The following is a 12,846-nucleotide window of genomic DNA, read 5'->3' on the forward strand; positions in this document are numbered from 1 at the left end:
TGCGCTTCTCAATTCCGCGCTTATTTCTTCTTCGTCTCCTCCTTACCCTTCTCTTTACCCTTCTCCCCCTCCTTGACTTCACCGTTCTTCTCTCCCTCCTTCTTCTCCTTGTCGCCCTCCTTACCCTCATCTTTCTTCGCCTCCTTGTCTTCCGCTTGCTGCTTGTTTTGTATCTTGTTCTCGATCAAGTCGTGGAAGGCGGTGATCGCACGGATCAAACTGGACAGGTAGATAGCCATGAGCTGGTCGTTTGTCTTGACGCTCATAGCACGTGCCAATTCGCCGTTATCAACCGCGCCTGCCTGGCCCGCGGAGGAACCAACACCGTTTGTTGCGCCGCCGACGGGTGCGGCCTTGGGTGTGGAGAGGTTGGGCAGCAGGTTGAAGACGTCTTGCAGGTTACCGAGGATGGCGTGGTTGACGGGCAGGTCTTCGTCGAGGACCTTTTGTAGGTATTGGCCTATGTCTCGTAACCGTAGGTGCAGGCCTTGGAGCGATTGCAGTTGTGAGGTTATGCGTGTGGAGAGGGTACCGACGGCGACGTCGCGGATGTCGCGGAGGAGGTGCTCGACTCCGATTTCCTCGGCCTCTTCGGCTTCGATTATTGAGGGGGTGTGGACGAAGGTCTTGGATGTGGTTGTGCCGTCCTGGGTATGTTAGCATTGAGTTCGTGGCATAAGAGACTGGCGAGCATTTCGTTGGTGTCGCCGCCACCGAGCCTGCTATGCACTTACATCCTTGATCTCCTCCACCGCAAAGTAGGCGTCTGTGGGTACGCCCACCTCCTTCGGCTGTACATCAATAATAACGAGTAGCGGGTTCGGTGTGTATCGCTTGAACAGCTCGTTGACCTCCAGATCCGACGCCCTCAGCTTAGGCCCTGTGTGATACCAGCCGATGAGCTTCTCCCGCGCGTTGACCTTCTTGAACATGTCGTTCATCGACTCGACGTAGTTGTGGTCTAGGAACCATACTGAAGGGTCCTTCTCGTCTTCCTCGAATGGCACTGCAGGTCTGTCAGCTGGCGGAACGTCGCTTGTCCTATTCACCGTCCAGGCGGCAAACGAGACTATGGAGGGGCTACACACCCGCGAAGCTGTTGGATACCCGCACGTTCTTGCCGTCGTTCTGTCCGAGGAGCACACCGACTACTCTCCTCTTGGTTCCCTTTGCTTGGCGGCCGTAGTGGTCGGCTGCGGAGAGGAGGACGAGCGGCGCGACGGAGACGTTGCGGGTCACGAGCGACAGCGTCTCAGCTGTGGTGGCGGGCATCTTGGGGATGTGGACTCAGTATCGCCGGGGAAGGTATTGGGCGGTTGGCAGCGATACGGGTGGGGATTGTGGGGGAGGGCGGTGATGGTGGTTGTTGTTGATGCGGCTCTGCGGTGTCCATCGAAGCTTTCGGAACTGGACATGGTGAGGGTGGGTCAGAGCTCGCGCGCTAGTACTTCCAGCAGTGCGTCAGTGAGCGACATGGGAATTGCGATAGTTCAGCACGACTAAACACGGTAGATAAATACGTCAATTAGAATCAACGGACTATAACAATGGCAAATGTCTGGTATCTGAAGAAAGGATAATGTACAAAAAGCCGAAGGCGAAGACGCGAAACCACCCAAGATCAGTCCAGCGATCAGATCATGCAAAAGCGAAGGCCAAACATTATCGCATTATTCCAGGAGTGCGTGACGAAGAAACAATCATAGCGTAGCGGTGGGGAAGTAGTACTGGTCCCAAAGGAACTCGTAGTCTTCGATGACACCGCCGACCATGTCGAGAAGAGGCTTGCCCTTCAGCGATCCGGTGATACTGTGAATCCAGGCCCTGTTCAATGTTAGTTATGGCTGTATGAACGTCAATGTGACAAGACTTACTTGGTAATGTTCTCGTAGAAAGCGCCGCGCATGGCCCACCATCCCAGGGACCAGCCCCGCTTGCGCAGCTCTTCCTTCTCCAGTCCTGTCAAGCCGCGAAGGCCTCCAGCGAGTCGCTCTTGGAAGTCCTTCTTGGCCAGTTGTCTTGCACCATACTCCATACTGACACCAATCAACCACGGCCTCCAGCTCTTCCTGTCGCCACTGAAATGTTGCATAGCCAGCGCGTAGACTACCGGTCGGAGAATATACAGTGCTTCGGCCAGCTCGCCCTTTCCGCTGACGCGGTGGAGCAGCGCCTTCGGGGGCTTGATATCGTCCGCAGTCAACACCTTGGAGAGGAGGTAGCTTGAGATGTCCGAAGAGTCCGGTAGGCTCGGCATGGACAGGCCAGTCCTAGGCATTGCCCAGTTCTCTGCCTCGACTGAGCGCTCACTCGGCGGTGTGTCCATGCCATCGGCCGATGCCGACGACTCTTCCAGCGAGCTTGGATCAATCTCTCGTTGTGGGAGCGGCGGTGACAGGAGTGGTCTCGAGTTGGTCAATCGAAGCAGCAGCAACCGACATACTGCCTTGACAATCTCCAGCAACACGACCACGCGCCATCGCACCTTCTCGCCCTTCCGCTTCGCTGCCATCTCCCATAGCAGTTCTGTGTACTGGATCATCTGGAGCACTAGCGCGATGCGCTTGTATGTGGGCGAGTTCTGCGTCCAGAACTTGGTGTATCGATGATGCGGGGTGAGGGGCTGCCGCCGCGTTCCGGGCATTTGTGCCATGGCTTTTGAGAGGAGAGAGTCATGATAGAGGGAGAGTACTTGGACGCCGCTGTGTACTGGGTGGTGTTAGTCGGGACGAATGCGCGATAGCCGGACGCGACCTACTTGACTCGGATGCGACTTCAGATTCCCGGAAGCGGCCTGTTCGTGATTAGCGAGATGCGCAAATACAGATACTGAGCTGACTAACCAGGTATAATGTATGTCAGTGACCGCAGTGCGGATTCAATCTGGGTAACGGCGCTGCTGTTCTTGGTGATGAAGTCGGAGTACATGCCCAGCCACTGCGACGGCATGGACAGCACCTCGCCCGTTTTCTGCGTCGCCTGCCTGTACATGTCTGCAGTCGCCCCAGCTGACGCGCCGAGATGATGCGATTGCGCGACGTGGATGTGGTCGTGTCCGAGTGCACGTGTGTGTAGATAGGAGCGATGGGCGAGGGTGAGATCATGGCTCCATTATCGCGTGCGCTACCGACTGGCCAAGTACCGAGGCTGCTGCGGCTCAGCTACCCCGGATGTGCGTCTCCACCTGCAGACATGAGTGAACTCCTATTTGTCCCTTTTCGTTCAAACTGACAGTACGTCACTTTGGTCGCATCTCGAGTAAACCAGAGAGGTGGTTGATGTGTTCGGAGTGTCTAAGGAGGTGTCGGCGACGCTCGTCTCCAGGAGTACAGTCGCTAAACATGTGACTCCGCGTAGGCAGAAAAACGCGTTACGCGTCCCTCCGCTCTTCAAAGTACCCAAACACTCGTCGTTCAAGCATTGCAAAGCTGTGTTCTTTGAACCATCTTGGAATCTGGAGTACCCAGGTGCTCTTACGGCAGTCCCCTCCTAGTTTACCCGTACGAACACCGTGGTAGATTGGTATCAGTTATACAAAGCTCCCACTACCCACCCTCTTCTCTCTCACCATGGCTTCCCAGGCCGCAAAGTCCATTCCAGTGCCTCAAGTCCCAATACACGAAGAGTACAAACCCCTCTTCGCTTCCATCAACGCCTTCGTCCACAACTACATGTCAAAATACGACAACTCGCACGACTACAACCACATTCTCCGCGTCGTCTCAAACGCAAACCGCATTCTTCAAGCCGAGCTCGTTCGCGACCCCTCCGTCAGCTACGACACCACAGCCCTCTTCCTAGCCGCCCTCCTACACGACGTAGGCGACCATAAATACGTCAGACCAGGCCAAAAAGCCGAGAGGCAAATTTTGGATATCTTGAAGGACCATGGTTCAAACTACGAACTGGCTGTGGTGGTAGACAATATCGTTAATCACGTCTCCTATTCACACGAGATACGCGAGCCTGTTATCACCGCGGGAGTTTTAGCAGCGTATCCTGAATTGGCAATTGTACAGGATGCGGATCGTCTTGATGCTATCGGTGCGGTGGGTATCGGGCGCTGTTTTTCCTATGGAGCGGCTAAGATGCCGGGGGAGCCTATGGATAGGGCGATTGAGCATTTTGAGGAGAAGCTGCTCAAGTTGGAGGGGATGATGAAGACGGAGACGGGGAAGCAGATGGCGAGGAAGAGGACTGAGGTACTGAGGAATTTTGCGAGGCAGTGGGAAGAGGAGACGGAGTTGAGTTTTGAGGTCTTGCAATAGATTCTGTTGGCTTGGCCTGATATCCTCTTCAACGTATGGCTGGACTTGATACCTACACATCTTTTACACCAGTGTAATATTATTACGATATACTACGTGACAAAGGGCCAAACTACACTCGTAAGGCACAGTGGAGGCGATAAATACAATCATCTAGCATGATCCTGATGATGTGAATTTGATGACAGCCATGCAACGTATCCACAACGTCCAAAACTTCGGACGAATCATTCCGACAAAGGTCGTGAAAGTCGTTAACAATGACGGGTAACTGCGGCCCTTGGCAGGACGGGTACGGAGCCGGCCGCCATCGATCTCGACCTGATCAACAACGTTGTTCCCCAACCAGTTCAGCCCTGGAGATCTCGGTTATCGGTAGCGTAACCGACCGTGACGACGAGGGAAGACGAAGGAAAAGAAACATCAGATTCAATTCTGCCGTTCATGACGTAGGTGCACATGCAAACGGTGAGCTGGCATCCCGTGAACTCGGCGGATACTCCGACAGAGTTTCATGCTGCATCTGCTTGACTCATCTGAATGCAATATCTCTCTACCAAACGATGGAGAAAAGACTCGACTGGAACGGCCTTCTTGACCGATGAGCATATGCGGGCCGAATAACGTAGCGTTCGCTCCATAAATTATCCAAGCCACAAGTTGCATGCGATGGAACAAGAAACTATTCCGACTTCTTGATTCGCTACAGTTGTCAACGTCGATACAAACAACAAGGCACAGTCGACCTATACGCTGTGCACTCAACAGTCGAATATGTTATGGAGAAAGGAAATCACGGCATCGAAAGCTGCAATGATGGTGTTCAAGTCAACGGCAAGACTCGTAGATCAGGGTCTGCGGTATGAGTTCCCAGCCAATGAAGCGCAGCACCAGCTTACCAACCTCATCTGGAGCGCGTGCCTCTATCTCCGACCACCTCACCGAGTGTCGCACGCCGCATCCGCCGTACGCTCGTTGCCCACGACCAATTGAGCTGCGGACGACGCTCCGGTGCGACGCTTTCCTCATCGGTAGCATGCAGCCCTCACCTTCAAGTACAGGTCCGACACACACTAGCATACGCTAAGGCATACCCCATCTGTATCTGCGTTGACGTCTGGATTACCCCAGGCAGGCATCCCACCATCGAACTTCCGTATGTATAAATGCAAGGCGGTACTACGGCTGTAGCTCTGCGGGAATACGGGACACCAAGACCATTGCTGTGGAGACAGATATTTGCTGCTCATGCAGATTCAGCTGCAGAAACCTCGATGCGGCTAACCGGAGTAATGCCCTGCTTGCGCTGCTGCAGGTGGACCGTTAGTAGGACGAATGTGGAACAGCCATTGCATCTACTACAGTACACCATCGAATCTCTTCTAGCATGTCGTATTGACGAATGAGAAATATCCACGGAGTTTCCGTACCGTCGCCAATCAGATGGGAGTAGGTCTCACAAAGAACGAGATGATGCCATGCCAGCGCTGAAGTGCCTGCGGCGGACACATGCATCTTCGAAGAGGAATAGTACCAAGACTCAGATCAATCGATCCTTGCGAACACTAAGATGACGGCACGTAATGGCAGTCGCCGAATTCGCATTTCCTTACGTAGAAAAGCTGCTGCGCAAAAGATGAAGTTCGGCTACGTACCCAATCGCGACTCCGACTTCCGATTGGCGGGCTAAGTTGCCGCGTTCCAATTACCATCGAGATCCATTCAGGCCTGGTCTTTCCGCAGCATCGATATTCGAGAAATTCCATCCTTAACTTAAAAGATGGATGACCAGGTTTCTGGGGCCCACCATGATCGCATTTATCATTCCCAGCCTTCGTCTTTGAGGGTTCTCTCCGCGGACCTCTTCCTGCTTTTCCCCCCTTTCGAAAACCATGCGTCCACTCAGACCACTCCTCCCGTCTGCTGTTCGCCCGCGCAATGAACCTCTCCCGCCTTTACCTCGTGACCGCGTCGCGTCTGCTTGCGATCAATGCCGCGCGAGAAAGATCAAATGTAACGGCGAGCGACCTGTCTGTATCGAATGCGTCAAGCGGTCAACATCCTGCCACTACGCTACCCGGTCGTCGGAAACCCAGGGCCAAGCCCTAAAACGCAAATACGATGCCTTGGAAGCCGAAAACGAAGCTTACGTCGAACTGTTCAAGTTGATCCGGACGAGCCCGGATAGCGAGTCGTATGAGCTGCTGAGGAGGGTCAGGAAAGGGCGTGATGTTGAGGATGTGTTGAGGGAGATTAAAGAGGCGGATTTACTCATTCAGCTTAATCCGAAGCCGGAAACGAGGGTTCAGATTACGTTGCCAAGCTTGGCGAGTATTATGCCGAAGCGCATGTCTATGCCGGATAATCCGTACTTTGCGCTGGCGGCGACGAGCCAGGCGCCGTCGAATACGGGCCATAGGTCTTCGCCGGATAACCCGGCTGCTCAGTATCCAAGTCCGCCTGTGTAGTCTTTTGTAGATGTCATCTGGATGGAGACCTACCAGATGTCATGAACAACTGCTCAACGGTGATCAGCGAGATAGCCATTATGCTGTTGTCGAGAGGACAATGCTTGTTTCTGTCGCAGAGAGACAGGGAGTTATAAGACTCGTGAGTCTTGTAAGTATTCATCTTTGGACTGACTAACACCTTCAGCAACTATCCAGCAAAGACGATATATACCTGACTATCAATACTCGCAAGCTTGAGCTGTAAGCCGAACGCCAATCCATGTGTTGGTTATCACACCACCTCTCCCGCATTGGATCAAGATTCACGTCTGCCTTGTCGAAAAGACCACCGACTCATTCTGGAGTCACAAAAACGGTGGCATGTCGGCGACTATGGTTCCCGCTGCGACTGCCTGGACCCTTGTGTTCATCATCGGAGTTACTCTGGCGGGCTGACCGGTCATTATATCGGAAACACGTGCGAATTATGGACAGCGTCTAAGATTTGGCGTGATGCAGCTGATGGAGAGCCATTCCAGGTGGGTAGTGAGAACTTGCGCAACGAGGTGGAAGTGAGGAAGTCGCGAAACCGTGCCTCATCACGTCATGGCGACGATGGGCTTGGCGTCACGTGGACCCGCAAACGGTCCTGCCTTCACCTTTGGTGGGAGGCGATCTCGCTACACGCAGATATTTACGCTCTTTCAAAATTTGCGAGCTTTCCATCTCCCCCGTCGCTACTTCAACAGCGTAACGATATACGCCCTCTGTGCAGACTCTCCCGAAGGTTCACACGCGCCTTTCGCCGCCTTCCAACGATGGACGCCAGAGCCTGGTATAAGAAGATGTATCAGGAAGCCAGGGATGAAGACCCCAACCCGTTCCTCGAGAGATTCAACGCCGTGCCCGTGCCAAAGAAACGCTCCTCTAAGGCTAGAAGATCAATCAACAAGTCCATCTTCCACCCTTTCCCCCGCCTACCTGCTGAGATCCGCGCCAACATATGGGCCATCGCTCTAGAAGATCGCATATACAGACCGGAAAAGCATCATCGTGTCATCCCTCCCCTCAACACGGTCTTCGTCAGCCAGTTCGGGACAAAGGTCTGGGTCAAAACAAGCCGACGCTATCCGGCACTCTTCTTCGTTAACCGCGAAGCCCGCTACGAAGCCGCTAGAGCTGATGGAGGGAAGTGGTACCCTCTGGGAACTAGCGCTATAGAGATATATGCCAATCCCAAAAAGGAGTTTGTCTTCATCTGCGACTTCTACACAGGTCCCCGGCATACCTCGTTCCACCAAATTGCGCAACGTTACAACGCCGATATCTATTTGGATGATCCATCTACATGGTTTGAGGATTCAGACTTAGAGGAGGATTTAGACCTAGAGGAGGATTCAGACTCAGAAGACTTTTGAGGGGATCGTTCCAAGAAAGGCATGACAGGAAGGGTGCGAGCAGATTGGTGCTTTGACCTCTCTGTGAGAGTCAATGGTTATGTGTCGTGTGCACGTGGGGGTGGTGGTAATGGCTACATCGGAAGACACAACGGAATATGGGCACATGCAACGACTGGCTTTAGTCTTCTCTCTTCTTGTCATTGCGACGATGGCACCTGCGAGTTAGCTTCCAGAAAGCATGTAACTAGTACCACGATGAATACATAATGTCCACCGAAAGGGATCCAAACACAACCTCAATACAGCCAGTACATCATCACACACCAGGTTCAACCAAAGGTGACATGAAAGCCAAGCCCAATCTCACTACGTCCGCATTCTTCACTTCCCTCCCTCAATTTTCCCGCGCACCTCCTCAGCACAAGCCCTAACAACCTTCATACAATCCCCCAACTTGAAGCCACACCCCCAAGCTGCATACCTCTGCCTGGTAGTTTCTTCGCGACACGTTTGAACATTATTGTACAGCACAACATTGTGATACTGCGTTTGCCAAAGAAAGCAACGAACGATCGCCAGGATGAAACCGGAGATAATTATTACCCTTGATTTTTTGGGGACGTCAGTGTCGGAAATGAATGCGCTGATGAAGAGGAGTAGGGCTACGGTGGGCGCTTCGTCGAAGGGGTAGGGGAATATGGTTGGTATGGGGTGGAAGAGAAGGATGGGTGGATGGAGAGGGTTTGGGGATGGAGGGTGTGAAGAAGGTCGGGATGGAGAGGGCTTTTTACGTCAAGGGAATCCGAGTACTACCACGAAATCAAGGTAAGGAGATATCGGGTTGTCGCTACATAAGCTAATCCAACGCCCATCGCCTCCCAATTTCTACTCCACCCTCGAAACCATCTACCGTGCCTCACTACATCAAGCCCTCCTCCGCCTGCGGCGTCTTCTTAGACTTCTTGACCTTGTGTTTAGGCGCATCTACCGCCCTTCCATCCCATGTTAGTACCTGTAAGCGAAGGTCTCCATTCGCCTGTGAATCATACCAAGCAGCTAGCTCTTGTACTTTGCTTAGAGGCCTACGCTCTTTTGTTTCGGCTTCGGGGGTAGAGGGTTTTGGGTCAGCGGAGTCAGCGGAGGTAGTGGTGTCATTGGAGTGGTCGGATGGGGCTGTTACTGGTGATGATGGTTCTTCGTGGGTACTTGCTGTATCATCGGTGTCGTCGGAGTGGTCTGATGCGGCTGTTACCGATGAAGATTCTTTATGAGCAATTCCGGTCTCACCGGAGTGTTCGGAAGGAACTGGTACCGGTGATGGTGGTTGCTCATGAGTGGGTTCAGAGTCTAGGAGTGTTAGACTAGGAGATAGTGCAGGTTGAGACATATCGTGGGTTGGTAGGATATCAAGAGGCGTAGATGGATATGTGAACTAGGAAGCGGGGGATGTGGGCGTGAGATTCCTAGAAGAAGGTGGAGGTTTTGTTGGTAAGGTTAATGATGAGAAGAGACAAAAGGTTGAGAGAGAGAGAGGTAGTGGCTGTCTAACAGTGGTTTCAGTAACATTGTTGCGTGTCAAAGCCTGAGACGAAGAACGACAAAGAACGACAAAGAACGAGAGGCGCGATACAGAAGATCTGGGTCGCGCGTTAAGACAATGTGTCTCATTAACAATAACATTCGCATTAACAGTAACAGTAACAACAGCGGCTTTGTATATTGCTGCGCCGGGGTATAAATGAGGTAAAGGAAACGTGAACTTTTGATGCCAGTGGCATCGTAAAAATACATAGTGTACAGATGTCGTTGCTCAAGCACCCTTCTCGTTCTTCTTGAACAAGTAGCGCAAAGCTTTGACGCGCTCCTTGATGGTCTTCGACTGCGTGACTTCGTAGAGGGGCTTGTGCTCCTCGAAGATGTCGTGCTCGCTTTCGTAGTCGACGTGCACGTAGGCTCGCTCAACGTCGGCAAGACCTGTCGAGTGTTAGTGTCGTGTATTGGAAGCTGTTGGTTGAGTGAGACATACCTTCAAGCTTCCTTTGCAGAGTCTGCGAGACGTCGTGAGTGACCTTCAGCGGCAGGCCCTCATCCATGACAATGTCTACCTCAACGTAGTAGTTCTGTCCAGCGTGGTACGCGCGGCAAGTATCGACTCTCTGAATCCTGTCGTCGTGTGTGACAACCATGTAGATCAACTTGCTGATGTAGTCCTTTGGCGCGGACTTGCCAACCAACAGCCAGACGTGATCGAAAGCATTGGCAGCCCAAGAAACCAGGATCAAAAGACCGATAAGAATAGCACCGATAGGGTCGACATACCAGACGACGCGGCTTCCGACGATCGACATGGCAAGACCGAAGGCATTGACGACAATGTCATTGCGATGGTCGATGAAGAAGACGTGGACAGCGGGGTAACGCCGATAGATGAAGCAGTAGACGCACAGGGAGCCTTTGCAGAAAATAGCTGTCGCAACGAAGGCGATGGGGATGATGTGGAGTTCCTCCGATTCCGTGGCACCACCAGCTAAGGAACGCCCAGATTCGATCTTGTTACATGTCAATAGCTGAGCCGGCCACACGGGAAGGAGTACTTACGATGAGCTGGATGGCTACCGTTGTCATCAAACAGCAGAACATGATGATGCCGATCGTCTCGATACGCGTCCGCCCCACGGGGTACTTGTAAACGCTTGGCCGTGCTGCCATGCGCGATGTGATGAGCATGACCACCGACGATACCAAGTCCATGAAGGCGTCTGCAGCTGTCGCGAACAGCGACAATGAACCCGTGGAGATGGCGGCGTACATCTGGATGATGAACAAGCAGAAGTTGACGATGAAGGAAGCGTTCACGGCGAAGCGGACCTTGGGTCCATTCTCGACCATGTCAAGAGCAGCCAAGCGCTCTTCATCTCCGCTCTGGAGGAACTGATCGATCAAGGCATTCTGTCTTGTGTAGAACTTCTTCATGTGCCTGGGCTTGGCGAGTGGATAGTCACTCTTCATCTGTTTCTGGGTCACATCGTCGCGCATGTGTTTGCGGAGATCGAGTGGATCGTTGTGGACGGTGATGGTGACATCGTCCTTGGCTCCCCGCGACGATGCATTGTCTACAGATGACAGCCGCTCAATGGCATCTGTCCTATGCTCGGCGCCGACATTGGCCTGGTTTGACGAAGGCGTAGTGCCAGAGCCTACTGGAGCGCTTGTTTGCCCAGCAGCTTGGTCGTGTGATGGGCCATTAGGTGAAGCTAGACGGACGGTCAGACAAGAGAACCACGGGCTTGGGTTGCCTGAGACATACTGTGAAGATCGGAAGTCATGGTGTCCGGACAATGGGCTGAGGGACGCGTATGTGTGTGTATGGGCGATCTCTAGGATCTGCTACGGTGTGCGAGTTACGAAGTGGGTGATATATGCCTCAGCTCAGGGCATGCAATGTAATAAAGCACCGCTGCGAACGCCACCGCGGCGTATTTCCCGCCCTCCTCCGCACGAGTTTCTTTCTCTGAACCCTGAAGTCATAGTGGAATGGCCAGATCGTTTACTCGGTGCCACAATGTGTGAATACTGCGCGTTGGTGCAGGTGTAGGAATGCTGGGCACGGAGCATGAAACTCGCTAAGCATTTCCAACGGCTCGCTAGTACGTGGTGGGTTAGCCGTGATACCTGTTATGGTATGACTTGATGAGCTTGGCCTTGTCTTGATACCTTATAAGGCTTGGCTGTCTGCATGCGCGGAGGCGTGGTGAAAATGCCCGCGCACGCGTGTACAGCGTGGAGATGTTAGCGGCGATCTAAACTGACCGGAACTTTTGCGATGCTAAGACGCGTTGAAAAGCTTGTCATCTGTGGACGAACGCGTCCCCACACACCCATCTCCATTCTTGAGGTGGGCTTGATGGAATTGTTGTTGGTGCGGTGGTTTGATGAGTCGGAAGACGCGTCGCAAGTTCTCCAGGGTTGGCTATTCTTTCCCTCCGGCTAAAATCGTCACACGCCTGACAGATAGCGCAGCCTTGGAACGCAGTGATCGCCGCGGCAGGATTGCATCGGCTGCAGCGTGGGGCCATAGTGGACGCCATCTATATCCCCACGACGACTTTCTTTTACATCTCCAGGTTTCAAAACTCACCGAGTCGGCCCATGCCAAGCTTATCACTACGGCACGAAACTAAGCCGAGCTTGGCCCACACACGTCAACGCAATCGCGAAACGGCCCATTGGCCAACGACATCGGCATGCTGAGCCACTTCGAACTCCTGCTGCACCAGATGGCAGCAGTCAAGCCTCACCCCTAATGCTTCGCACCTCCACACTTCGTCAGCTGTCCCACTCGCTTGGCCCACTCGCCGGAAACGAGACTTGAGCCGCATCACATCCCCACCCCTTCGCAGATCGAGCGTGCCTGCCAAGCATCTACGCGCATGACAGCCGTCTCCAATGAGCTTCGAAGGCTGGGCGTAGGCAATTCCAGTTCCTGCCTGGAAACCTCATGGCAATGCTTCTTTCGTCTTCGGCGCAAGGCTGGCTGGTCCTGACACCGTCTGGACCTCCGCGTTTGCTGCTTGGAGCACCTATCACTGCAGGCGACAGCTGAGGCACAGGCCACTGTATCGAGGTCCCACTATCGTCTTCAGGTGTTCTGGAGACGTGCAGATCTGCATGATGCGGTTAGTGTCTCTTATCCTACTGGCCCTTAAAGCAATACATAGTCTGGAGTGC

At 53.3% G+C, this 12,846-nt stretch overlaps 5 protein-coding genes across 5 annotated transcripts; 2 read left to right on the forward strand and 3 right to left on the reverse strand.

Annotated features, from left to right (window-relative positions):
• Positions 1–20: 20 nt before the first annotated feature.
• RPN8 (proteasome regulatory particle subunit) lies at positions 21–1,272 on the reverse strand (the record flags this gene model as incomplete). The annotated part of the gene is made up of 3 exons (XM_049378675.1): positions 21–647; positions 735–1,006; positions 1,089–1,272. 3 exons carry the CDS (start codon positions 1,270–1,272, stop codon positions 21–23), a joined length of 1,083 nt encoding a protein of 360 aa, XP_049231696.1.
• Positions 1,273–1,700: 428 nt separating this feature from the next.
• On the reverse strand, positions 1,701–2,991 carry J4E87_007079 (uncharacterized protein; the record flags this gene model as incomplete). Its single annotated transcript, XM_049378676.1, has 4 exons — positions 1,701–1,824; positions 1,875–2,709; positions 2,759–2,794; positions 2,844–2,991. 4 exons carry the CDS (start codon positions 2,989–2,991, stop codon positions 1,701–1,703), a joined length of 1,143 nt encoding a protein of 380 aa, XP_049231697.1.
• Positions 2,992–3,569: 578 nt separating this feature from the next.
• J4E87_007080 (uncharacterized protein) lies at positions 3,570–4,268 on the forward strand (the record flags this gene model as incomplete). Its single annotated transcript, XM_049378677.1, has 1 exon — positions 3,570–4,268. One exon carries the CDS (start codon positions 3,570–3,572, stop codon positions 4,266–4,268), a length of 699 nt encoding a protein of 232 aa, XP_049231698.1.
• Positions 4,269–7,536: 3,268 nt separating this feature from the next.
• On the forward strand, positions 7,537–8,136 carry J4E87_007081 (uncharacterized protein; the record flags this gene model as incomplete). Its single annotated transcript, XM_049378678.1, has 1 exon — positions 7,537–8,136. One exon carries the CDS (start codon positions 7,537–7,539, stop codon positions 8,134–8,136), a length of 600 nt encoding a protein of 199 aa, XP_049231699.1.
• Positions 8,137–9,928: 1,792 nt separating this feature from the next.
• J4E87_007082 (uncharacterized protein) lies at positions 9,929–11,444 on the reverse strand (the record flags this gene model as incomplete). The annotated part of the gene is made up of 4 exons (XM_049378679.1): positions 9,929–10,092; positions 10,145–10,667; positions 10,717–11,372; positions 11,426–11,444. 4 exons carry the CDS (start codon positions 11,442–11,444, stop codon positions 9,929–9,931), a joined length of 1,362 nt encoding a protein of 453 aa, XP_049231700.1.
• Positions 11,445–12,846: the final 1,402 nt, after the last annotated feature.

Source organism: Alternaria ethzedia (genome assembly GCF_023757985.1).
Source record: "Alternaria ethzedia strain BMP 0044 chromosome Unknown scaffold_18, whole genome shotgun sequence".
Lineage (NCBI taxonomy): Eukaryota > Fungi > Ascomycota > Dothideomycetes > Pleosporales > Pleosporaceae > Alternaria > Alternaria ethzedia.